This window comes from Lucilia cuprina, chromosome 4 (assembly GCF_022045245.1).
Source record: "Lucilia cuprina isolate Lc7/37 chromosome 4, ASM2204524v1, whole genome shotgun sequence".
NCBI lineage: Eukaryota > Metazoa > Arthropoda > Insecta > Diptera > Calliphoridae > Lucilia > Lucilia cuprina.
In genome coordinates, this window is record NC_060952.1 from 75,794,271 (window position 1) to 75,821,557 (window position 27,287).

Here is a 27,287-nt window from a genome sequence, read left to right on the forward strand (position 1 = left end):
TAAATAAAAAATAAACTTCAATTTATTTGGTCTTTTCTTAATACAATACAGTACTTTCAATATATTTTCTTTTTTTATTCGGAACTTGAATCAATGTGAGCACAGTGTACAATTACTAAAAAAAACAATTAATAAAATTGTCATCATCACCAAAAACTCAACTTTGGATTTTACAAAAATACATAATATGAAATCATATAAGTAAATAATTAAACTAAAAAAATTCATAAAAAATAAGCAAACACACAATTGCTACTAAGAAGAAAATGAAGTAGTTAATGGAGGGGCAGTAGCACCGACAACTCACAATTCAGTGTGAGCATATTCAGTCTCTTTTTCTTTCGGTACAATGAAAAGACCTTCGGCCGTAGTCCATCTTGTGCCATGTGAAGGATTACTTGCGCCGACTACTTCCATTTGTCCGGAAATAGGACGACCAAAGGAACGACCAGACATGGAAAGATAAGCTCCCGTATCAATGTGACGTAGACGTACATGAGCATCACGTACCCATTCGTTGTTGCTGCAAATCAATTCCCAGTGATCACCAGAATCACCAACACCATTATCACCATAAGCGGAAACTTCTTGTTCGCCCGATAGTGGAGAGGAGAAGAAATGCGAGTGTAGATTTCTTTTTGTGCTTAAATGTTCCAAACGTATTGTGTCACCACACTTAATGGGTTCGCCTCTTTCACAAAATTTATTAGTGGCAGCTTTAATCACCCAATGACTGTTGACATCTTCCTTCAATTCAATACCGGTAACCGACTGTTGTCCTGAACCAGAACCATATTTAACATCATGTGAATGCAAACGCATGCCATAATCAGAGTTGAGGAGTTTTATTATGGAACCACAAGTAACGAAATTTGTTTTAGCTCCTGTAAGAAAAATAATAGTTTTAATTACTTTTACAACAATTTGCTACGCTATTGCTATAGTTTTTATATTTCTTCTAAAAGGGGGCGGTTGAATGACCAATCACAGCCAGCCACATTTGTTTGTTTCGTTACTTACCAATAGCCTCTGGTATTTTGCATAGAACTGCAAATATTGTTAATGAAACTAAGTAATTTTTATTGTATTTCATTTTTTCTATGTCTTTTTAAAGATTTAAGTAGTTATTTAATTAATTTTATTTAAAGTTTATTGTTTACGCAAAATGTTATTGAAAAACCACCCAAAATATCAACGTCTAAGAAAATAATGTTAAAAAGAGAGAGACACGCAAACAAATGTCAAAAATTATTTCTATATTGACAGCGGAGATAATAACAAAAAAAGTAGTGTAGTGTTGTAAAGTGAAAGAAAAAATATTTTTAAAATGTAGCCAAATAATAAAAAAAATTATAATTGAAAGAGCTGTACACAGAGTTAACTGAAGAATTGGAATATTTATATTATATTATTTTATTATTTATATTATTTAAAATAAACTTATCTCCAAAAGTTATGATAATTTTTCGTCCGCCTCAGAGAATTGTAAAAACACAATATCTGGCAACATACTTTGCAAGTTGCACTTTAGTATTAATACTTTACTACACTGGCACTACTAACATTTTACAACACTTTCAACAGCTGATCACATTAAATAAAGAAATTAAAAGTTTTCGCGAAATTTTCTTTATTTTCCGTCGCCCACTTTTATTAACACAATAAAGATTCAATTGTTACAAAAATTAATGGAGTACAAGAGATTATTTATATTTACAATACTATTGGCAACATGTTTTTTAATTGGCGTGACATGGGTAAGATTTATTTTGTTCCGACGTCTTTATCCAAAATTTGTTAATTGATAAATACTCCATTTCAGGCTGACAATGCCACACAAACAAATGGAACGGAGATAAAGGTACAGAAGCCAGCTTTGGTTAGTAGTACTGCTGAACCACCCATAGTTAAGGTATTAACTAAATCGGAACTTCCAGTAGCCAATACAACGACAGCTCCCAAATGGTAATTTGTTTATATTTCTTTGTTTTTATTGTTGTGATAACCTACACCACTAGAGAAGAGTAGGTATTTCAAGTTTGTGTTTATATTTGTAACATATAACTTAAATTATAATTTGGTCATTATAACATAATTGAATTGAACATAATTGAATTAAAACCAAAACATTGGACAAATAATGAATACTTTAGTGTAGAATTTCGTATGGTCGACTAAGTTTGACCATAACTTTTTACCTAATTCTCAGAAGTGTTAATTTTTTTAGTTCATAAAAGTTTTGAGTAAAGTTTGTATTATTTATTAATATATTTTCTTAAATTGTGACGTTTTAATTAATGCTTTTTTAATTTTAGCGTGTGCGATGGGGCACTATTACCACGTTTGGGAGAAAACGGTAAGGCTTTGGAAATCTGCCCAGAATGTAAATGTAAACATGAAGCCCGTAATACTACCTTAATTAAGGTAAGAACTTTACAAAATGTATTCTAAAAAAGGTTAAATTAACTTTTGCGTAAGAGATAACACTCCCAAAAAATGCTACATAGATTGATAGATTGGTAGATAGATAGATAGATAGATAGATAGATAGATAGATAGATAGATAGATAGATAGATAGATAGATAGATAGATAGATAGATAGATAGATAGATAGATAGATAGATAGATAGATAGATAGATAGATAGATAGATAGATAGATAGATAGATAGATAGATAGATAGATAGATAGATAGATAGATAGATAGATAGATAGATAGATAGATAGATAGATATATAGATATATAGATAGATAGATATATAGATAATTCCGTTCAAGTTTATAACAACAAACGTAATCCTTATCATTTATATCACTTATAATCTATTCTTATTTCCAGGTCGTTGTAATAATTGTTATTTGGATTATATCCATACTAGTGATATACATGCTTTTCCTTATGTGCCTGGATCCGCTGTTAAACAAACGTGTCAAGGCCAACTATCAGGAGCACACCAATGAAGATGTACATATGAAACGTTATGCTAGCGTTAAATATAGCCTTTTAGTAGAAGATAATAAAGATTCAGACTGATTTTTTTCGTTTTTTGTTAATTTTTAGTTTTTTTATTACAAAATTTCTTTTTTCTTTTTATTTGTTATATTTTGCACAATTTTTATTTCTTATATGTATTTGTTGTTGCATTTAAAATTTTCATTTCTTCCATTTATTAAACCACTGGTGTCATCAATTGTTATTGTTTCTTTAAATTTACCTTAGTAGTTTTCTTTAAAATGCTTGTATTAATTTTAGTGTTGTTTTGTTGAAATATTAAAGCGCTTACTAAATATGTATTTTTTATTTTCTAATTTTCTCTTTCTCTTATTTAGGATGATACCACTACTGCTTCTCCTTCTATGCCTTCTACAGCAAATCAAGAACTTAATGCTCGAGCCAATGTTCTTAATCGGGTGGGTCATCAACAGGACAAATGGAAGAGACAAGTGCGTGAACAACGTCGTCACATCTACGATAGACGTACCATGCTTAATTAAAAAATGACATTATTTGAAAGGCATTTTGCTTAAGAATTGGTGGCGGTTTAGATACAAAAATCACGCCTTTTTAAAAAAAATATTTTATTGCTTATAATTATTATTATATTATGTATTAGAAACCCATATTAGTTTCATTTATTGCTATATTTATCAAAGTTTTTTCTTTCTTATTTTCTTTGCTTTTATCAAATTGTAAATTTTGTCATTATTTTGCAAATTGAACCCCATCTTGGTTTAGGATCTCGTATCATTTGAATGAATGTAATTAGTATTGATTTTATTTGTTTGTTTTCACTTTATCCTTTTTCTATATTTTGTATTTGTCTTTAGATATTCTCAAACATACCAATATTTGAAAGATACTTTATTAATTTAATTAATTAGGATTAAAATCATAAATTATCATGTGGAGAACAAAATTTAATAAACGAAATTATAATTATATTAAAATTATTCTTAAAATATAGATATTTTTAAAGAAGCTAGAAAAGGATTTGTTGTGGAAAAAACTTGTCTAATGTTACCGCTTTTTACAAAACAATGCAATTCTAGGCAAACGATACCATGCGCTCCATTCTTATACTGATCGGAGCTTTTACTCTTGAGTAAACTAAATCAATTCGTCATTCTCAAAAGGTCTTGTAGAATGTTGAAAGTTGATAGAGAACATATATCGGGAACAATTTTAAAATTTCCTTTTCTTTTCATACCATTATGCATTATGAAATCAACCCCAATGGGCAATTTCGAGTCGAAATATTCTCCATTTGGCAAATTTATTATTATTCTGCATCAATGTTTTACGATTATGCATATTCTGTACATTATAATTGTACGCTATTCCTATTAGAAACACATTACACTTTAAAAATCTAATAAAACTTTCACAATTTGTAAATTATTTAAATTATATTTAAAAAAAATCACTCTCTGTTTAAGTGTTTTTTACAAAAAATCTTAAATTTTCCAAAATACAAATACAATTTTATCAAAAAAAAAAAGAAAATTAATAACCCTTAACCATAGTAGCCAATTGCCAATTTTCATTAACATTGAAAGGACCCTGGACAACACTGCCTTCTTTGGTGCAAACAGCCACCGTGTATTTGGGCATGGAGCGGCAATCACGATAGTACAAAACTTCCATACATTTACGCAACTGTAATAGATATTTACCAAAAAAATATATAATAAATTGATAACAAATAATTTTTAGATATAAAACTCACCACTTCTGAAGCCTGTTGTTGTGTTAACTTTTGTCCCTCGACAAGTTGTTCACGCACCAAGGGTAAAGCTAAATGCTTACCAAAACCGGTGGCCACCACATCATCTTCATACGCACGACCACGTAAATCGACATGACCCAAAAAGGGTACACCTTCATGGTCTACACCACCCACTACCATTTCCAACCACAAGGGATTGAAACGACTGCGACGATTGTAAAATACACGAGTCAACCAGTTGTACAAAGATTTGGGTTTCATATCGATCTCATCTTCATGACACATATCTTCTACCATTTTTTGATCAATACTACGTTTAAGCGACTGGAAATCAGCATAATCACCACCAGCACCCATAATGGTTTTCTCGTTAATTTTAAACACACGTTGAACATCTTGGTAGCGGGCCAAAGAGCCATAGGAAACCAAATTATCGGCAGCAATCATAACACCACCATCGAACTTAATGCCCACCACAGAGGTACCGGTGGTAATGGGAGAACTTTTAAAGTAAAATAAATTTAAATTAATATTTAATAAAAGTTGATGTTTCTATTTTGTCACACTTACGAACTGTGCTGTGTTCCAAAGAGACCGGGTGTTGTAAACTCTTTACTTTGGGCCTTATTCATAAGGCCATTATAGCCTCCTGTGAAATTATAGAATTGGCCGGGTGCTGGTCCATTGGTCCAGAATTGTTGTTGAAATATTTGATTACCGTTATACATAGTTATTTCTTTTGTTTTATTGTTAACTATTTCCTAAATTAAACTCGCAAATTTACTGAAAAATTGCAAGTTGTTCAATGCTTGTAGTGTTGTATTTTTCGAATGACAAACAAAATTTTTGTTATACACCGTTGTGGAAAAGAGGAGTAGATTTTTAATTTCTTTTAAAGATCTGCGCCGGCAAACATTAACAACGGCGGCGGCTGATGCTTACTTAAATCGGTTTTCAGTTATGTTTTCAATTTTTTAACGATATTAAATAAAAATATGTGCAAAATACTGTTTTATTGTTAAAGGGGTGTTTTAACAATAAATCCATTTTCCGAAACTATGTAAATTGTTTTGAAAGCCTGCTCGTATCTTCGTTTTGTATATGTATCTTTGATTTGGCTGATTTTTAATAGAAAACTTTAGGAAAGTTTGTATTGTAGATTTAAATCTTCCAAATATCTGGGATCTTCTTAAAACTAATCTTAACATACATACATTCACTTCCACCCACTTTGGTATGATTAAAACAATTTTGTCCGCCGGAACTAGTATCTGATGAAGTCCATTGTATCGTCAGTCTTTAAATGACCCTCTGTACAAAATTTAGTGTCCCAGTTATTGGAGAGGTCTCTTTGGAGTACACGTGATGATGCTGCTTCCGAATGAACAGAGGCTATTGTAAACGGAAGTGATGTTTATGGATCTCACAAGTTGAGCAAAAGGTCAGATTTTAGATACCTAGCTCGTGTACTTGAGAAAAATGGATCGGCGGAGCCATGCAACAAAATTGGCTCCGTCGTGTTCATTACATTTAACCATTTTTATGAAAACTGTTCAGAATCGTGTTTACTATTTATTTATTTAAAAAAAACACTTTAATTTTTACGAGTATAAACATTTATTTATATTTAATATTTGTGTATATCAAATTAATAAAACTGCAAATTTTGAAAATATACATACAAATATATATAATTTATTATTTAACTAAATAAAACTACTGGCAATTGGATTCATAACGAAAACTAATTAATACTTTCAATAACAAAGGGAATGTAAAATTAAAAATTATAGATTCAACAGGAAATTATAAACAAACATAAAATTATAATTAAATTAAAACCCCATTTTTTATATTACAAAAAAGAAAAACCAATATCCTTTTTTAATAATTACCCTTATAACATAAATTAATTTAATTAAATAAAAAATTTCGAATTTTTACAAAAATATCTAGTTGCTCTAGTCTATAAAAAAGCGGCTTAAAACCATTATAAAAATTGAAAGCAACATACATATCACACACAAATATCTTATTTTTAAAATAATTAACACGACTATTTATTCTAAAATTCTAACTTAAGAATTGCAACAGCAACAAAATACCGATTTGTTGGCCATATTTTTAGTAGGATTATACAGATAGGGACCGCGCATAAAAACATCCAAAAGCTGGCGATGAGATCTGAAATTTAAAAATAAAATATTTAAAAAAATAATGCCAATCAGGGTTTTACATAGTTACAACTTACGTCATGGTTATTTCCAAATCACTAACAACTTCTCCATCACAATTCCAAGATGAGTATAGTTTATCTGTTGCAGCCGTTTCTTGTTCGGCATAAGTTTCGTTTATAGGCTGGCAAGATCCGCGCACACTATTGTAATCTTGTGGCCATGAATTTGTTTTTGTTTTAAACATAAATTGCCGAGTACGATAAACTTCAACGAATGGCAAGTTTCTCTGAAAAATAAGAGATGAAAGGAATTTAATATAAAATATTGTATCTATCTATCTATCTATCTATCTATCTATCTATCTATCTATCTATCTATCTATCTATCTATCTATCTACCTTTCTATCTACTTATCTACTTATCTATCTATCTATCTATCTATCTATCTATCTATCTATCTATCCATATATCTATTAATCTATCTATCTATCTATTTATTTATCTATCTACCTATCTATCTATCTATCTATCTATCTATCTATCTATCTATCTATCTATCTATCTATCTATCTATCTATCTATCTATCTATCTATCTATCTATCTATCTATCTATCTATCTATCTATCTATCTATCTATCTATCTATCTATCTATCTATCTATCTATCTATCTATCTATCTATCTATCTATCTATCTATCTATCTATCTATCTATCTATCTATCTATCTATCTATCTATCTATCTATCATAAAACTGTACTTACCACATCTCCACTACGACCCATGGTATTGATCACCAAACGTATGTTATTGAACAGATTAGTTTTACGTACTAGAACCACATCTAAATGGCCATCGCCTAAATGACAATATCTGGAGATACCATTAGGGCTGCGTGTACAAGCACATGTTATATTTGCGCCAGTTATCATGAAAAATTCACCACGTATAATACGCCATTTTTGGGGATTTCTAACATTCGGTTCAATAACATTTTGCTCCTGTGGCAGCTCTACTAGCTCTTGTTTTTGCTGTTCAGATGCTTGCTGTTGCATATTAATGGATGATGAAGAGCTGCTGGGTGAAGAGGGTTTAATATTTGCCTCTGGCTTTTCAATTAAATCCTTAATTTGTGTTTGTTTTTCCATGGGTTTAGTATAGTTTTTATCACAGATATTACGATCAAAATTACGGGAATGTTCTTCATTTTCTAGAGGATTTTGTTGCGATTTTATTGTGCAATCGTCATTATTAGTTTCCCTGGCATAAAGAGATAAATTAGATGAGGAAGGTTTCTCATCGTTGTCATCATAAGGAGATTTATAGGAATCGCTTCTACAACGCTGACAGTTGGCATGACAAATGATGTCATTGTAAGGAGGCGTAATGGTATTAGTTGAAGAGCTACTAGCATCATGTTCATCTTCATTTAAAAGTAAGTTAATTTCTGCTTCATAACCTCGATTCAAGAGAAATGTCCGTACTCCGGTGTACTCATAGCGCTTCGTTCCCATCCAACGGTATTTTTCACTTTTAGCTGCAACATCACCCAGATAACCATAACCCATAACACTGGTACAGAAACGTACTATGCCATCACGATTCCTTACACTACAAATATCCAGACCACGACGTTGTCCTAAAACTAAATGTATAGCTGCTGTCTGTGCATCTGAAGTACCATGTAAACTGTAGACTATGGTATCTGTACTACCAGCTGGTATTATGCCTACCGGTAGAACAGGTTTTGGAATGTATTCCGGTTGACGCAAATCTAAACCTTGATCTCTCATTGCTCTCCCAATCAAGCCGTTAATCATTTCTGCTACTGTACCATCGCCACCAACACAACAGACCGCATCGTATGGCGTTAAATCATGGGTCATCAGAATATCACGTATTTGATTGGCCCTTTGAGTAATAATACAGGAAGCATCTATACCCGCTAACTGTATAATTTGCTTGCAATTTCTTTCGTATATTTGCAAACCCATTTTGCGTCCACCATAAGGATTTATAAATACCAACAAACGTTGTATACGTCTACTGGTATCTTTTTGCATTAACTTCCTCAAATTATCATACCATTTGGCCACAATATAGGGATCATTATTGTGCAAGGTCAAACGGCGAATATGCCAACGATTGCAATCGGTTGCTGAGGCCACAATACGTTCTCCATAGTAAATTGATAGGTATTGTTCGGTTGGCGTTGTAACCTGTTGCTGTTGCAATTCTTCGGCCGTCTCTAGTGGTTTGTGCGCATTGCGTATACTGGCAGATTTTGTGGCACCCTTTGAGACTCTTATCACATCGTGTAGATGTAAAACATTACTTAAGCAACCATAAGCTGCTTTCTGTGATAACTGTTCTCTTTCATATTCGGCTTCTGAAAAAAGGGGGAAAAGTTAAATTTAAATGCATGAGTAATGCAATTATAAACTATGAGATTTAAAATAAATAATTTACTAAAATACATGATGGATTTACTTAACCCTTTCACGCACAAAACTAAACCGCTGGAAACTAAACCGTGGACACTAAAGTGACGACTGTCTTTATTCTGGTTTACAAAGAGTTTATTTGTGACGAAAGACCAAAAACATACGAATTGGAGTCAGCCAGGTGTTATGATTTTAATGGAACTAAAATTTAAAAATTTCAAGTGTCTACTCTCTAGAATACTATGAAACAATAATGTGACGATTGACCCGAAAGATATAAATTTGAGTCAACAAGATGGTGGCATATTAGTAGAAAGTAATAATCATTTCTTCAAAAGATGGGTTAAATAACTACTTTCGGAAATACAACAGAAAAACTACTTTTAAGAGTATAATCTTTAGGTTACTTGAGGACAGTAAAGAGACGACTGTCTCCGCTCCCGCTTACAAAGAGGACACTAAAGTGACGAATGTCTTCGTTCTCCTTTACAAAGGGTACATTCGTGATGAATGACCCAAAACATACGTATTACGATCATCCAGGTGGTTAACTATTAGTGGAAATTACTGTCTTTTTCGTATGCACTGACTCTTTGTCGAACTGTTGGGACTTGACAAAATGTCGGCAGAAAAATTGTCAGTTTTTTGTTCATGTTAATGAATAGGCGTAACAAAATGCTGATTTTATTACGACAACTCACAAATAATTTTACGGGATAATTTAAAAAAAAAAAATTCTTAGTCATTTACTGCAGCTGTGAATTCAAAATTTGCAACAACACCTATATCCAGCAGATCGTCAACACAATATAATCTCCATTACTACATTAGTCACGCCATTCTCTTCAGAGGTATTATTACATCTGATCTCCCCGGCAACACCAAGAGATGGCTAGTGAAATATATGTGTGGACGAAAGTCATTTGTGAAGTTTGATAACCGGAGATCGAAGTCTTGTAGAATTAAACAAGACGCCCCGGACGGCATCTAAATAATATTTTCCGCCGATGACTGCTCGATATGACCTGCGGTTTGGTAAACAGTGACCTATACGATCTGTTTAGCTTTTTCCATTCAAAGAATTTAAAAATATCACCACTTAAATTCTCAGCAACTTTGTTTACCACTTGGACAAAGAAAGTATGGCTAGAACTGAGAAATGGATAAAGAAACCTTTTTAACTACCTACGAAACGTTTGGCCGGTCGATGATTAACTACACAACGACAGTGTGGACTCCAATAGTTAGCGACACTCAATTGTACTTCTATTCAAAACTGTCAAAACGCATCCCTAAAAACAGTAACAGTAACATCTGTATGACGCGCCGAAAAAGCTTTCAGTTATGGAACATAACATCATGCTTACAATGCAGTTCATACTGGAATGTCATCGGAGGGGCTATCTGAACCAACATCTAACAGAGTTTGAAAACCATCACCCCGCCCCGAGGAATGTCAGAAAAGATGTTCGTATGTATGAAAGCGACATCTAAGAACACCTGGATGATATACCTATATAGATGATGAAAACTCATACAAGACAGTTTTAATGCTATCCACCGAAAAGCGGTGGAAGACTCCACCGCAGTAATATTCTACTGCAATGGAGAACCTACTTCGTCGTGCTATAATGACAAAACTTAGATCGGGACGGTGTAACCGTTGAATATCTCTGTGCTATGTGTGGTAAAGGCGTACACAATGTTTAACAAGTTTGCAACTGCAGGGCAAATCCAACTTAGCTGGAACCTGAATCCCTTTGGATTTTCGCGGCTTAGATCTAATTGACGTTTATTTTTCGGAATGATCAACAAAAAGGTTTCTTTCAAGAAAAGTCCAGAATAATTTGTGTATTCTTACCTCCTCAGCTTGTGGCTCAAAACAAGTAGGATATAGTCAGTTTCGCAAATTTCATTATCTTGGATGGAATCACCTCCTGGAAGACATTAATTTGACAAAGTGTTGTCTTAAAATTTAACATTATTATATCTATAGTCTCGAACTATAGATTGGTCTATTTCTGGACTGTAGAATATTCTATTGCCTGAAATGTTGTATGATATATTGCTCCGATTAGAGTAATCTGGTCTAAAGGTTTTACTTCAAATTTTGGCTTTTAAAGTCGGCTTAGCAGAGATATACATATGTATACAATATATATAGCAAGCTTAAATGTAGCGAAATGTTTTAAATATTCGTTTTATTAAAAAACACGAAAAATCTTTATCCCATACCCAATTTTACAGTTTAACATGTAAATTATAACTAAAAAAACAATACAAACCTTTTTGTATGGCTGCTGCTGTTGTTGCCGCTGGGGTCGTTGCTATTGAAATCGCTGATGTCGGTTTCTTTCCATCGTTTTCACGCTGACAGCGTTTCACATCTAAACGCTCCCACACAATATGATCATAATTGAGCAGTACTTTATAACGTTTTTTCTTAATTTGAAAATTATTTAAAAGTATGTCATCGGTTTTACTGTGGGTATAAACCATATTGCTTTTGATCATCTCTATTTCTGCATTTGCAAAAACAAAAAAATTTCCTGATGATTTTATTTTTACGATTTCGATCTAACAATTACAAAGTTTGCGCGTTTTTGTTTGTCTGTGTGTGTTTGTGTTTGTATTTGTCATGCAATTTGAACTCATTCACGTCTCTCAGACACCATCTTACATTTTCGATAAGAAAAAGTTTAAAGTGCTAAAAATAAAAAAAATGTAAAAAATACCATAATATTATTACGAGTTGTTTTTAGAATCTGTTTTTTAAGTATAAAATAAAACTGGTTTTTTCTTATATATTTCTAGTTAAAGTTGTACTTTTTTGGTTTTCGTAACAGCGGCAACAACGATGATCTTTTCAACTGAAACCAACAACAGTAATAAATGTTAATACCAGTTGTATTCACCAATTCAGTCAACATTTTAATGACTTGAGGTGATCGTATAGAATACAACGACAACAACAACAACAAAATTTAAACAGTCATTAAGTAAAAAAATAAAACGATCGGTAACTGGTTTCTACATTAGTCGGTCAGATAAATATTATGAGTGCAAAGTTCTATAAGATACACAATTTATTCTGTTTTTATACCCTCCACCACCATCAGTGGTGATAGAGGGTATATATAACTTTGTCATTCCGTGTGTAACACCAAGAAATATTCATCTGAGACCCAACAAAGTATATAGGTATATATTCTTGGTCCCTATGAAATTCTGAGTCGATTTAGCTATGTCCGTCTGTCTGCATAAAACACGCTCACGTTAAAACTAAGCCAAGGACATCAACCAAATTCAGAAAATATTTATTATTATCCTAAGCAGTTTGGTATTGAAAATGAGCAAAATCGGTTCACATCGGGAAAAGTTATGAATCAAAATTTAAAACAACCTCGAAAAAATAAGCATTTTTTACACATTCTGATGTAATTTTCTCGAAAACTATGCAAGATAATTCCATAAAAATCACCAAACATCTGTTTCTATACAAGAGCTTAATCTCTGCGGAAAATCGCTAGAATCGGTCCACAATTTCATATACCTCCCATACAAAAGTACATTTTCCCAGAAATTTGGTTTTTTGTTAAAAAATTCCGTCGTAATGTCCATATCTTCACAAAATTTTAGAAATTAAAATATCATGTCAATAGAATTTATTCAGAGGAAATTTTTTTTAAATGGGTCCATAATTGGTCATAGCTCCCATACAAGGTCCCCTCCCGAAAATCACTTAAACGCACATAACTCATTACTAAATTAAGATATCGATATAAAATTTGGTACAAGTATTGATCATTATACAGAAATATTACAATGAAAGTTTTTTTTGAATCGGTCCATAATTGGTCATAGCTCCCATACAATGTCCCCTCCTGAAAATCACTTAAACGCACATAACTCATTACTAAATTAAGATATCCATATAAAATTTGGTACAAGTATTGCTTTTATATACAGAAATATTACAATGAAAGTTTATTTGGATCGGTCCATAATTGGTCATAGCTCCCATACAAGGTCCCCTCCCGAAAATCATTTAAACGCACATAACTCATTACTAAATTAAGATATCCATATAAAATTTGGTACAAGTATTGCTCTTATATACAGAAATATTATAATGGAAGTTTATTTGGATCGGTCAATAATTGGTCATAGCTCCCATACAAGGTCCCCTCCCGAAAATCACTTAAACGCACATAACTCATTACTTAAATAATATATCCATATAAAGTTTAGCACAATTGTTGCTCATATACAGAGAAATAATATTGTTTTCTCTATCGGTCCATAATTGATCATAGCTCCCATATAAGGTCCCTTTTAGAAAAACACACATACAAGGTTTCCTTCCGAAAATCAGAAAAAACGCACATAACTCATAACCAAATATTTATATCCATACATTTAGCAAAAATATTGCTCTTATATACATAAATTCACTATAAAATTGTTTTACAACCGGTTCAAATATTTGTCATAGCTCTCATACTAGGTTCAGAAAATCACTTAGATTCACAATATTTATTGCCAAGTAACGATATAGATACAAAATTCTGAAGTTTTGTCTATATATACATAATTGGACATAGCTCCCATACAAAGTCATTTTACGAAAATCTCTTAATCGCATATTACTTATTACCAAATGAAGCTATTGATACATAATTTGGCAAAAATATTAGTTTTGTATACAAAAATTATATTTCTCCTATACTAGGTTCAGCCCCTAAAAGCTTTTTAACCGTATTTAAAGAGCATTATAAATTTGTGTTGAACATAATTTTGTGTAGAACAAAATTATATATGTATTTGTATTTTGAAAATCTCTAAATCTTTCACACACATACATACATGCAAATTTATAATGTTCAATAAATCTTGGAATTGTAATAGATTTACCTTTTAGGATTTTTTCTATTAAAGACATGAGAAAACTTATTTCTACAAATATTTGATCAATTAGAAAAGTAGTAACATAGAAGTAGCTGGTGGAGGGTATTTAAGATTCGGCACAGCCGAATATAACACTCTAACTTGTTTTTTTTTGTGATATGATCTTTAAGTGATATTTCCAAAGTTAATTAAAGATGTGTTCTTTGTCTTAACCTGTTTGCAAAATATGTTAATAATTTTAAAATTTTGCAAAAAACCTTGGATATTTTAATTAAATTAAAGAGAATTGTAAATTGTTATAATATTGTTCTTAGTAATATGACAGCTGTCATAACATAAAGTACATTTTAGTACCTATATGTTTTAGTACTATTTTTATATAAATATGTAGTTAATAAAATACTAGTTTTGAAAACATTTTTTAAGATTAAATTAAAATATTTTAGAGCTATTTTTAGTAAAAATTTTTGCAATTAAATGACAAAACATTTTTCAACATTTATCATTTACAATTAAGATTAAAAACAGCGAAAGGCCCAAGATTAAAATTAGCAATTAAAATTTACACAAATTTAATTAAAAACAGTACAAAAACAATTAATAAGTAAAAAATTAAAAAGAAATGTCTATTCATATTATAGACGAACACACAGACTCACTGTAAAGTTCACAGCCATTAAAAATCTGATGTAAAATTATAATTAAATGATATTGTTTTTTTAAAAACTAAACGATTTTAAACAAAACACCGTATAATATAGGTGTAAACCTTTTTTCATATTTGTTTCTATAAATTAAATTAAAAAAGTTAACAAAAACAATTTTAATAATTAATCATCAGATAAAAAGATTTTATTTTTATTTTAATAGAAGCATACATGTCTGATATCAGTATATGGGAAAAAACACGCATGTAGTTAAACAGAAAGTGTTTAAAATTTAATTAACTATTAAACAAATTTATAAAACAATATTAACTATAAAATAGAACTAATGTGATCTAGAGTTTCTCGTTTATATGATTTTTTAAAATTTTCGGGGAAAACTTAGTTATTTCCAGGAATGATGAAGTTTTTGATGAGTTTACGGTAAAAGTTAAATAACTCTTTATATATTGAATAAGTGAAACCAAATAAGATCGACTACTCTAAACAGTCTTAAAGATGTGAAGATCAGACTTTTAGATACTGCGTTATATCTAGGAATCGTTCTCAAATACAGCACTTAAAGGATGAATTGAAAATATTCCTGTTAATGGAAACGAGTCTGTAAATTTTAGCCCTATTTACCCTACTTATGAACTGATCGATTTCTTAAGAAAGTTTTGCTATCGTGAAATTGAGCGCAGAATTGCGATCATGCTTATCATAGCCGGCCATTATTAGTTTCCTGCTTTCCAAAATGCATCCATTCTGGGTAGTTACTTTAATACCCTGGCATAATTTTTTTTAAACACGGGTCCTATAATTTTAACAGGTAGGACACACTTTGGACTAGTAATAAACCAGTCTACTCTTTACACGTGTGTACAGGGTATTTAATCGCAATATATTGATAATAATCGGAGAACATATGGTCCATTGCGATATTATTTTAATGATTGATCTGTAATTTAGCGATCTTGTGATTCCTGTAGACCTATTCATTCTTTTGACAAATTTAATTAGATTCATCTTAAGACAATCTTTAGCGTGTTCTCCTATATCAGGGCAGTTATATAGAAGCTGTTAACACGATTTTCTTTATCTAACAACTTCTTTAATAACTATTGTGGTTAACGAACCCATCAGACATACCCGAGCTTGTAAGAGACAAGAGAGTCAAGATCTTCCACCATAAAGGTCAGCGGCAGTAAATTTTAGATAATCTGAAAGAAGTCCCCTTTTTTATTTTACTCATTTGTTAATCATAATTGACTTCGCGGCCAGAAGAGTATGAATATCGTTTTGGTCTAAAGAACAAGGAATTTAAATTCCCTTTGAATATTCGGAATAGGCAGTGAATAGCAAACTTTTAACAATTTTGAAATTCTTAAGTTTGAGCCTTGAGGGTTTGGAAAATTAATGTTAATAACTAAAGTTTTTATATAGTTCTCGCCCTCTTCTCAAAATCTTAGCAATAGTTCAAATTTTAACATGTAAGACAGATCAAGCATTTGGCAATATTATGGAGTAGAAGTATTTGCATCCCCGTCACTTCTTATTGATTTTCTACTTACTGCAGCTGTATCCCAAAAAGCCTTATTTGTTACCTTAACAAATGTAATTTTTCGGTGATCCAAGAGCACATATTCTAAAAGCCAATTCATTATATACATATAGCATACCCCCGGGGGCATGTTACCTTAGTGAAGCCTCCGCCTTGGTGTTATTGCAATCCCGGGGTATAAAGAGGTGGCCAATACTTCTAGTCTGGCCGGCACCAAAAATTGGTTACAGTCTACTGTTTGGCTTAGTACTTGCATAGATGAAAGATGTCAGACCAAGCACCCAATAATCTGGTACTACGGGTGGCCAGTTGCATGCAGGACTATGTCCTGGCTGGTCAGTTGGTTGAGGTTTCTTCGGGAGCCACGTTTTATTATATATAATCTTAACACCAACTCATTTCCCACAGTCCCCTACGGTGTATATGTTGTCTTTTTCTCCTGAAATATAGATTCTACCATCTCTTTTAACAAACATTATAATTCGGCAAATAATTCGCCAACCCCAAAGGGACCTCTATATTAACCAGGGCTAATGTAACTCTCTAGGACACCGTCAGACTAGAGGTAGCACTGTTTTCACCCGATTTGTAATTACATCCAGATTGAGAAATTTCTAAAATGAACCAGTCATTCCCGTGTTTTCAATTTCAATTGAACCGTATTTATCAAATGAAAACCCACATTTTTATAAAGACAGGATTCTTTAAAGTTATTGTTCATTTTCACTTACAGTGGAGAGATTTGTGCTACTGATTTCATTTTAATTTTTTAATCACAACACAATAAATATTTCTAAGTTTTTGCAAACAATTGCTATATTTATTATAAATAATATATGTATATAGCGTTAAGTAAATAATGACACATACATTATAGCGATTTGCTAAGTTATCGTGCAAATAAAAACTTCTATTATCTTTGAACAAGGTTATCACTGAAAATTGTCTGCTTTACTTCTAGACCATAATATAAACACAATAGTACAAATCTAATAACATGCTAAAATAATTCGCTCTAATGAGTTTAAACTTGAATTAGAACGTCATAGAATATGTAGACTTGGAACTATTATTTTTGAATTTATAATGTAGAATAGTAATGAGTAAATAATGAAATTTTCTTATTTGGTCAAAATATTAAGCATATGTTTCTAAATATAAAAAATTTTATATTTATATATGAATAGATTTTAAACCAAACTTTATGAAGAAACAAACATACAAACTCGAAGTCCATATGTATGTATATTAACCTAGTATTAAAAATCGTGATACAAGTTCAAGTTCACCACTTTTTTTATGGTAGATGACAACTGATTTAGTTAGCGGCTAACCTTCATTTTACACACAACATAAAAGATAAACGTTTCTTCTACACGTTGGTGCCTAAATAACAAAGATATATAATATTGAAAACATTTCCGCTTTTATTGTTTTATTTTTCTTAAAAGAAAACAAAATACATAAAAAACAACAGAAACTGCGTATATTTACATAAAAAAGTATATTTATTTGATAAAATATCAATCAGTATATGGTTAAATACAGACAAATGTTATTATGTAAATAAACTAGATTAATAATTCTTTTAAAATACAAAAAAATTACTAATATTAAATAAAAGTTCTTTAGACGTTTTTGAAATAATATAACAAATGTTTTAATAAATTTGTGTGTCATAAGACAGAAAATTGATAAAAATTGCGTTGTAGCCACCGTTAAAAAGTAATTTTTTATAAAACGATATAAATACACAGAGAGAAAAAGCGGTATCAAGGTACAGAAATACAATCCTTTGTCAAAAGTTTGCTTACCAAACGTCGTTGTCATTTTGGCATTGTTGTCATTTCGGTGGGTATTATGAGTTTGTGCTAATGTTTGTAATAACAAAAAATATTGGTCCTAGACCCACCTTAAAGTATACCAATCTGCTCAGAATAACTAAATCAACTCAGAAGATTTAGCAATGTCCGTCAGTCCGTCTGTGTGTCTGTGTATCCATATAAACCAGGTCACAATTTTCAAGATCATTTGATTATATTTGGCAGATACTATTCTTTTAGTTGATATCGGTCCATTATTTTACCATTAAATGTGTTATTATATCAACAAAAATAGGCAAAACTTAGTTTTATAGAACTTAAGATGGTACAAGCAATTTTTGTAATGATCGGGCCTTATTTGGCCCTTGCCCCCATTCAAACTGCCCTTTAAAAAATGACTTGAAATTCAAAATTGGCATATAGGCACTAAATAAATCTACATAGAAAACATTGAAGTAGACGTAAATTCCTCTACCGAAATTTCTGAAGATAGACCCACATTTTCCTTTACTCCCCTTTGAGTCATCTTGTAGAAAATTCCTTTTTTTGTTAAAAACAAATTAAATAGTTTATTATTTTAAAAATAATCCACTGGTGTATCATATGGTCGGCCATGCCCGACTTTACATTAATGCTAGTGTTTTCCCTGTTGATTTGATAACATTGTGTACTTTTATTGTTAATTTTACAACTATCCGTACATACTTTGACAACGACTGTTATTGAAAAAGTATTAACACTTTGGTGTCAACTACAAATCCATCAATGGATTACTTAAAGGTAATCCTAAAATACTTTCTTGGTGAAATTTTGAGAGTGAATAATTCGCAATTTGGTGCTATATAATATAAGGATCATATACACCAATAGTAATTACAAAGAGTTTCAGGATTACCTAAATGGATCATGTACTCCTCAAACACAGTTACAACATTGGTCAGTTTACAGTTTAAAACATTATTATCTGAATAGATCAGATGACTCAGTAATAATGGGATAAGATGGAAAGTAATGTTTTAATGGATATTTTTTCCTTTAGACAAGGGAACAAAGGTTGGAATACATTAGAATGGTGTACAAGTATGGGCTTCACCGACATTGGACTCACTACAATATGTTTTACGAGAGATAAAGAAAGAGCATTTCGTCAAGTTATTTCCAGCGAAATTTCAGATAAATTTCAAATTCTAGAACATTATTCTTTTGACTTTTGACTAAACTAATATCTCATCTGATACACTTTAATTCGTATTTATTAGATCATTCTTAGAAATGTAGTTTTTATAACGCCGAAATAAGATCGTCCTTTCAGTGTTTCCAAGTATTCTTGCGAAAAAGTCAGAGCTTTCCATTTTCAACCACAGAAGCAGAAGTAAATGCTAGAGGATATCAGTTTCTGAGCAGAAAGTAAACGTAAGGTTATGCACTATGCATCATTCACCTCTATACTTTCAGGGATAGAATAAATTGCCCTAAAAGTATTGTTCAATGATTTAAAAATTCAGTCTCCTGGGCGTATTTTTATAAAATTTTCATTGTCCCCTTGTAATCTAGTTAGAAAATCCGAGCTTTCCTCTTTTTCTATCACTACTAAACCAGAAGTAAATTTTAGTTCAAATTTTTCCGCATCTAGTTCAGATTCAGAGCATCGGTTAGGTTATGCACGGCTGCATTAATTACCTCAAGGAGGGTAAAGAAGAGTAATCAATCGCCCTTTAAGTGAAATTCTCGTTTATACAATTTTCAAATCAATATAGCACTCAGGGGATGACCCCTACTTATGCGAAGCATTGTGTTGGAACTAGAGAGGGTGTAGTGTTTGTGGACATTTGATTTAATTCTTCCTATATCGAAAGTGGCAGGAAATACCTCCGTAGGAAGTTTATTCCACATACGAACAGTACAGCTGAAGAATGAATTTTCCCTGTAATGTGTTGTGCGGTCCACTGGCCAATCTACCACAAATGTGTGTGTTCTTGAAGAAAGACGTGTGATACGCAAGAATAAACTCGATCGCGTATATACAATATACGCGGTCGAGTAGCTCCAAAATAGAATTCGAAGCTCCGAAGTAATTTTCGGTCGGATATAAGCGGTGTAAATAGTACGAAGATCAGATGGAGTAAAATATACCGTTTCAAAAAAATCGAGACACTTGAATGCTTCTTTCCACACTTGAAAAATGTGTTTAGTCCAGCGAACATCGCACTGTATTTTCATGGCCAGAACATCAAGAGTTTCTGATTCCCCCATTCAGAGATTTTTATAAAGTCGTGGTTTTTTTTATTTATAATAAATAAAAATAATAATATAATTTTAAATGGCAACATTATAAATTTACGCTTCTGGCAACTTTATAACTCTGGTCGGAAAAAGTCGAAAATAGTCGAAAAAAGTCAAAAGTGTGTTCTTGAAGAAAGACGTGTGTTACGCAAGAATAAACTCGATCGCGTATATACAATATACGCGGTCGAGTAGCTCCAAAATAGAATTCGAAGCTCCGAAGTAATTTTCGGTCGGATATAAGCGGTGTAAATAGTACGAAGATCAGATGGAGTAAAATATACCGTTTCAAAAAATCGAGACACTTGAATGCTTCTTTCCACACTTGAAAAATGTGTTTAGTCCAGCGAACATCGCACTGTATTTTCATGGCCAGAACATCAAGAGTTTCTGATTCCCCCATTCAGAGATTTTTATAAAGTCGTGGTTTTTTTTATTTATAATAAATAAAAATAATAATATAATTTTAAATGGCAACATTATAAATTTACGCTTCTGGCAACTTTATAACTCTGGTCGGAAAAAGTCGAAAATAGTCGAAAAAAGTCAAAAGTCGAAAATAGTCGAAAAGTCGGAAAAAGTCAAAAAAGTCGAAAAGTCGGAAAAAGTCGAAAAAGTCGACTATTTATAAAATATTAAAAGTCGAAAAATCGGCTTTTAATTAAATGAAAAAAGTCGAAAAATCGACTTTTAACTAAATGCAAAAAGTCGAAAGTCGAAAAGTCGACTTTTCATAAAATGCAAAAAGACGAAAAGTCGAAATGTCGACTTTTCATAAAATGCAAAAAGTCGAAAAGTCGACTTTTCATAAAATGCAAAAAGTCGAAAAGTCGACTTTTCGTTTCAACTATAGAACCCTAGTTTTTATCACAAAACACTTGTAAACCTACAAATCTATTATATTAAATACCTACATGATATAATAAAATTATGTCATCTGGTTTTTTTATTTTTCCATGTAACTGACGTTTATAAGACTCTAGGGATGTAAAATTTCCAATTGAGTTCATATATTTACATATGAATATTCATTAACATTAAGTTAAAAAAAAAAACATATGTTTTTAACTTTAATAGTGTATTTTTTCTAAAGAACAATTGCGATACATTTATTAAACATTAAAATCAAATAAACATTGTCCCTCACCCACAATCGGAAAAAGGTAGATACAATTGTTTGTTTATTTATTTTCAACATTTAACTTTATAACTTTATATCTGTGGTTTGCGATTGTTAAAAATACAAATACAATTGTACTAATTTATCATTAAAATTTACTTAATTCTACATACATACTTGCAAAAGTGTGTGAATGCACACATGAGAACAAAAAATTAATGTCAAAGTTGAATATTTTTTGAACAAAAAAAATATTATATTATTACTTGTTATAGGCTAAATGTACCAGTAGTCGGCAGTTTAACGTTTTGCTCTTTTTCAAACTATCCCCCTAAATAGTCGGAAAATGCTATTGCGATGATTTTTATACCCACCATCAAAAAAGATGGGGGGTATATTGTTTTTGTCATTCCGTTTGTAACACATTGAAATATTCGTCTAAGACCCATAAAAGTATATATATTCTGGGTCCTTATTAGATTCTAAGACGATCTAGCCATGTCCGTCCGTCTGTCCGTCTGTCTGTCTGTCTGTCTGTCTGTTGAAAACACGATAGAGTCCAAACAGAAGTAGCTAGTGAGCTGAAATTTTGCACAGTTACTTATAGTTGACTTAGTTCGTTTGGTATTGAAAATGGGCATTATCGGTCCACGATTTCGCCTAGCCCCCATATAAGGCACCCCTTAGAAAGTGACATTATCGCCCATAACTTACTAACAAAAGCATCAATAGCGGTATAATTCGGCACAAACATGTTTTATGGGGACATAAATCTTTTCGTAGAATTTTATAAGGATCGGTCAATAATTGACCCTACCCCCCATATAAAGTCCCCTTCAGAAAATGACTTTATCGCTCACAACTGACTAACAGAAGCAGCAATAGCGGTGTAATTCGACACAAACATGTTTTATGGTGACATAAATCTCTTCGTAGAATTTTATAAGGATCGGTCCATAATTGACCCTACCCCCCATATAAAGTCCCCTTCAGAAAATGACTTTATCGCCCATAACTGGCTAAGAGAAGCATCAATAGCAGTGAAATTCAGCGCAAACATGTTCTACGGGAACATAAATCTCTTCGTAGAATTCTATAAGGATCGGTCCACAATTGACCCAACCCCCCATACAAAGTCCTCTTCAGAAAATGACTTTATCGCCCATAACTGCCTAACAGAAGAATCAAGAGAGGTTTTATTTGGCACAAACATGCTTTATGAGGACATAAATCTCTCCGTAGAATTCTATAAGGATCGGTCCATAATTGACCCTAACCCCCATATAAAGTCCCCTTCGAAAAATTTCTTTATCGCCCATAACTGGTTAAGAGAAGCATCGATAGCAGTGAAATTCGGCACAAATATGTTTTACCGAAACTTAAATCTCTTTTTAGAATTTTATAAGGATTAGTCTATAATTGACCCTATCCCACCTATAAGGTCCCTTTCAGAAAACGACTTTAATGCTCATATCTACCTTAAGAAGCATATATATAACAATAATATTGGACATACAAAAGTTTTATAGCAACTAAAATCATTTTCATAAATTTTATAAGGATGGGTCCATTATTGTCTGACCCCCCAAATAAGGTCCCCTTTAGGCAATGAATTCATCGCTCATTACTACAAAATTCTACATAAACAAGTTTCGTGCGAGCCAAAATCTCCCCATCAATTTTTATAAGGATCGATCCTTATAAGTACGGCAAAAAATGTCCCTATAGTCGGCAGTAGATTTTTTGTTTGAAAAAAAAGCATAATTATATAGAAAAAAGTGATAAATACACAATTTTCAAAGAAAATGGTTAATTAAATTTTTTCCATAGAAATATCTGTAATAATATCGTTTTTCTGTAGAAAAATATGTTATAAACATAATTATAATTGTAATAATTATACATAATAATTTTTTTTCTATTAAAATTGAGTTATATAAGCTATTTTCTATACAAAATTTTAATTTTTGTTAGAGAAAAAAGTAATTTTTTATATATGTACTGTTTTTTAAAGAAAATCTTGTATAAAAATATGCAATTTCCTATAGAAAAAAATTAAACGTAAGTTTCGTAGAGGATATTATAATAAGACCATTTTTCTATAGAAAAATTGTCATATTAGGAATTTACTATAGAAAAAAACTGTTATACTCATGTTTTTTGTAGTAAAACAGTTAAGAAGCAATTTTTGGTAGAAAAATTTCAATATAGAAAAGATTTAATTGAAAAAAACTGTTATACACATATTTTTTGTATAGAAAATTATATTCTGTAGAGAAAATGTTAATATTCTACAGAAAAAGCTATTATTGAAGTAATTTTCTATATAAAGAATAGGGTATACACACAATTTTTAATAGAAAAACTGTTATACACATAATTTTTTGTATCAAAAATTGTTATACCTAGAATTTTCTGTAGAAAAAATTGTATACACATAATTCCCTATAGAAACAAATGTTGTACAATCAATTTTCTATAGAGGAAATTGTAATACACATACATTTTTTTTAGAAAAAAGTGTTATACATAAATTTTCTTTACAAAAATAACTTTTATATATATAATTTTTGAAGAGAAAATTGTTATATACAAATTTTTCATAATAATATAGCAAATTTTCTATAGAGAAATTAAAAATTTTAAAGTGCCGACTATAGAATACGTATGTTCAAACTTAATACCCAGCAGTCGGCACCTCGATGCCGACAATAGAAATTCATAGAAAATTTTGCCCCTAATGGCGGCAGGGATTAAAATTACAAAAAAAATGTATATTTAAATAACTTTTTAACATTAAAATGAATAATTCAACTGTTTTCTTTCATTAAAACCAATTTTTGTCAAATAAATCATTTAATTTAATATTAATATTTACTTGTTTAAGGTGGCACTAAAACAATTTTTTTTAAGAAAACTGACAGTACTGAAAAAGCTGAAAAGTAGTCACTAAATAACATTAAATAGAGACGAAATTATTCAACCTACTCAAATTTACTCATTTCATGGAGCAAAAACACCATATTTTCTATCAAATATAGATGGAACCTTAATAAATTTGTACTGTTTCTCGTACTTATTTACAATTTTATTCAAAAAAATCCCGACTACTGGGTCATGCCGACATTAGGTGCATTACACTACTTGATACATTACTTTGAAATAGTCAGTCAGAACACATGTAATCAATGATATATTCACCTTTTTGATTCCTTTTTATATATATTACCACTAAATTTCCGAACTCCGCTGTAGTTTAAATAAAAATTTTTGCTCTATTTTTTTGCCAGTTTAATTTATTAAACAACAACAAAAAAAGAACTGTTTATCAAAATAATAACACAAACAATTTGTATTTGTATTTATATTTACCCTGCCGAGTACATTTTGACGTTTAGAAGTACAAGTGGCAACAACAAAAATATGAACAACTAAAGTACATGTATACTAAAATAATAGAAAATTAATTTTTTTGTCTTATCTATAAAATAGAAAATAATAAACATTATACGGTTAATTTTATGAAACAAAAATCAATAAAATTGCTTAGGACAAACAACTTTGTGCCAAAGGAAATATACATTTGTTTAGAAAATTTAAAAGTTTGATTTTGGTTAAATTTTTTTTCGGACACATTAAGTCTTAAGTATTTATTAAAATTCTATGTTAACTACATGGTCCAATTAATTAAATAACCATTAATTTTGTTGTATGTATGAAAATGTTAACAAATTATTATCAATTACAATAATTATTAATTTCTACTTGCGGTCTATGTTTAATAATTGTGAAAATGTCAAATGTAAGTAAATAAAGGAACAAAACAAATAGATTTTCTTAACAAGAATATAATTCCTAATCTCTTTGCAGAAAAAAATCCACAAAATGTTATACGTACAGTGATATACTTTAGATGATTTTTGGCAAACGCCACAAGAATAAGTATAATGTTAACGCCAGGCTAGTCTATAGTCTAGTCTATAGTCTAGTCTATAGTCTAGTCTATAGTCTAGTCTATAGTCTAGTCTATAGTCTAGTCTATAGTCTAGTCTATAGTCTAGTCTATAGTCTAGTCTATAGTCTAGTCTATAGTCCAGTCTATAGTCTAGTCTATAGTCTAGTCTATAGTCTAGTCTATAGTCTAGTCTATAGTCTAGAGTATAGGCTAGTCTATAGTTTAGTCTATAGTCTAGTCTATCGTCTAGTCTTGTCCATAGTCTCTTCTATATTCTTGTCTATAGTCTCTTCTATATTCTTGTATATAGTCTCTTCTATATTATTGTATATAGTCTAGTATTTTTCTTAGTCTATAATCTATTGTCTAGTATATAGTCTAGTCTTTAGTCTAGTCTAAAGTCCAGTCTATAGAGTAGTTTATAGTATAGTCTAGAGGCGATTATAAAGTTTAGTCTCTATTTTTTATAATAAAATACAACATTTATTCCAAGTTCTTACTATGTATTACTAGTTAATTACACAACAAAATATATGTAATGTTTTGTTTTTTTCTTTTGTTTTTCCAATAATTTGTATTTTTTACCCGTTTTGTTGTCAGTCGCTCTAACTAGTTGTCAAATATCCATATATCCGTTTTCTCCATTTGAATACAACAACAATTTAGTGCTGGTATTAGACAGGTACCAAAAAGAAATCGAAATACAAAAACAAAACAAAAAGTAATTTATTTGTTGTTATTGTAGTTTGCAGTTGTTACTGTTGTAGTTATTTCAAGTTTGCAAATTTGTTCCGTTGTTAGTTTTTTTCTATACAATTGTATAAAAATATAAAAAAGAAACTATTTGCCAAGTTTTATTGTAACGTTGTTTTTTTATATTTATAAACCAAAGAATGCACTTAATGCAAATAATTTTTTTAGAATGTAAACGTAAGAAATAAATTTATAAAAAACTGCATACATACAATTTATTATTTATGTTTGAAGTGTGTTTGAGTTGATTCCAATGTTCTTTCAGAAAATAATAAAAATGTGCACGATAAATTGAAAATGTACTTCACATGTTTTTTACATTAAATTTAATGATTTTTTCACTTAGTTGAAAAAATATTTTTTTATTAAGGTTACTTTAAACAACTTTTGTATTGTTATTTTAATTTTATTATTCTTATTGTATCCATTCGTTTACTTTTTATTATTTTTATTACTGATTATTATTTTTTTTCTTGTTAAACAGATTTTTTTGTTATTTTTAAGTTGACCTTTTCAATTAATTTGCACACACCGCTATTAAAGCGAAATTTTTTTCTTTCCCTTTTTTAATAATCATTCATCATCACTCGACATTTAAACAAACCGTATTCTAACCGTTACAAACCACCACCGAACATTTCAATTTGAGAGCAAGAATTAAACTAAATTGTTGGAGAAATATATTTTCTCTGTTTTGCCTGCAGTTGAGTTAAAAAAAGATAGGTAAACATTTAACGTTGCCAGATAGTGAGATTATTGTGGTTGGGTGATTATACCCTACAACACTTTAGTGGGGAGGGTATATTGGCTTTGTGCTGGTGTTTGTAACATACAAAAATATTCGTCCTATACCTACCTTAAAGTATACCAATCGGCTTAGAATCATTCTG

At 30.8% G+C, this 27,287-nt stretch overlaps 4 protein-coding genes across 5 annotated transcripts; 1 reads left to right on the top strand and 3 right to left on the bottom strand.

The window, feature by feature from the left end:
* On the bottom strand, positions 1-1,211 carry LOC111677905 (stromal cell-derived factor 2). The gene is made up of 2 exons (XM_023439114.2): positions 1,021-1,211; positions 1-884 (listed from the first exon to the last, which is right to left on the bottom strand). The coding sequence occupies exons 1-2, from the start codon at positions 1,091-1,093 to the stop codon at positions 304-306; spliced, it is 654 nt and encodes a 217-aa protein (XP_023294882.1). The 5' UTR covers positions 1,094-1,211; the 3' UTR covers positions 1-303.
* Positions 1,212-1,567: 356 nt separating this feature from the next.
* On the top strand, positions 1,568-3,951 carry LOC111677902 (uncharacterized protein CG1161). The gene is made up of 5 exons (XM_023439111.2): positions 1,568-1,757; positions 1,823-1,965; positions 2,316-2,424; positions 2,840-2,965; positions 3,331-3,951. The coding sequence occupies exons 1-5, from the start codon at positions 1,689-1,691 to the stop codon at positions 3,493-3,495; spliced, it is 612 nt and encodes a 203-aa protein (XP_023294879.2). The 5' UTR covers positions 1,568-1,688; the 3' UTR covers positions 3,496-3,951.
* Positions 3,952-4,388: 437 nt separating this feature from the next.
* On the bottom strand, positions 4,389-5,565 carry LOC111677903 (proteasome subunit beta type-4). The gene is made up of 3 exons (XM_023439112.2): positions 5,298-5,565; positions 4,728-5,229; positions 4,389-4,657 (listed from the first exon to the last, which is right to left on the bottom strand). Exons 1-3 carry the CDS (start codon positions 5,453-5,455, stop codon positions 4,505-4,507), a joined length of 813 nt encoding a protein of 270 aa, XP_023294880.1. The 5' UTR covers positions 5,456-5,565; the 3' UTR covers positions 4,389-4,504.
* An 826-nt stretch (positions 5,566-6,391) lies between these two features.
* On the bottom strand, positions 6,392-27,055 carry LOC111677899 (ceramide kinase). 2 transcript variants are annotated; one of them, XM_023439105.2, is made up of 5 exons: positions 26,610-27,055; positions 11,633-12,054; positions 7,668-9,292; positions 6,979-7,190; positions 6,392-6,911 (listed from the first exon to the last, which is right to left on the bottom strand). In XM_023439105.2, the coding sequence occupies exons 2-5, from the start codon at positions 11,859-11,861 to the stop codon at positions 6,806-6,808; spliced, it is 2,172 nt and encodes a 723-aa protein (XP_023294873.2). In that variant the 5' UTR covers positions 11,862-12,054; positions 26,610-27,055; the 3' UTR covers positions 6,392-6,805. The 2 variants fall into 2 exon arrangements, with proteins under 2 accessions (XP_023294873.2, XP_046804300.1); XM_046948344.1 differs by lacking the exon at positions 26,610-27,055 and adding an exon at positions 12,174-12,259.
* Between the last annotated feature and the right edge of the window lie 232 nt (positions 27,056-27,287).

Excerpts from the sequence above, each read along its gene's own strand:
- LOC111677899 (XM_023439105.2), bottom strand. The coding sequence starts at position 11,861 with ATGATCAAAAGCAATATGGTTTATACCCACAGTAAAACCGATGACATA. Across the intron at positions 7,191-7,667 it reads TGGGTCGTAGTGGAGATGTG|AGAAACTTGCCATTCGTTGA; the intron begins GTAAGTACAGTT and ends CTTATTTTTCAG. Across the intron at positions 6,912-6,978 it reads GATTTGGAAATAACCATGAC|ATCTCATCGCCAGCTTTTGG; the intron begins GTAAGTTGTAAC and ends TTTAAATTTCAG.
- LOC111677903 (XM_023439112.2), bottom strand. The coding sequence starts at position 5,455 with ATGTATAACGGTAATCAAATATTTCAACAACAATTCTGGACCAATGGA. Across the intron at positions 5,230-5,297 it reads TTTGGAACACAGCACAGTTC|TTCTCCCATTACCACCGGTA; the intron begins GTAAGTGTGACA and ends TTACTTTAAAAG. Across the intron at positions 4,658-4,727 it reads AACAACAGGCTTCAGAAGTG|TTGCGTAAATGTATGGAAGT; the intron begins GTGAGTTTTATA and ends TATCTATTACAG.
- LOC111677905 (XM_023439114.2), bottom strand. The coding sequence starts at position 1,093 with ATGAAATACAATAAAAATTACTTAGTTTCATTAACAATATTTGCAGTT. Across the intron at positions 885-1,020 it reads CAAAATACCAGAGGCTATTG|GAGCTAAAACAAATTTCGTT; the intron begins GTAAGTAACGAA and ends TTTTTCTTACAG.
- LOC111677902 (XM_023439111.2), top strand. The coding sequence starts at position 1,689 with ATGGAGTACAAGAGATTATTTATATTTACAATACTATTGGCAACATGT. Across the intron at positions 1,758-1,822 it reads TTTTAATTGGCGTGACATGG|GCTGACAATGCCACACAAAC; the intron begins GTAAGATTTATT and ends ACTCCATTTCAG. Across the intron at positions 2,425-2,839 it reads GTAATACTACCTTAATTAAG|GTCGTTGTAATAATTGTTAT; the intron begins GTAAGAACTTTA and ends TCTTATTTCCAG.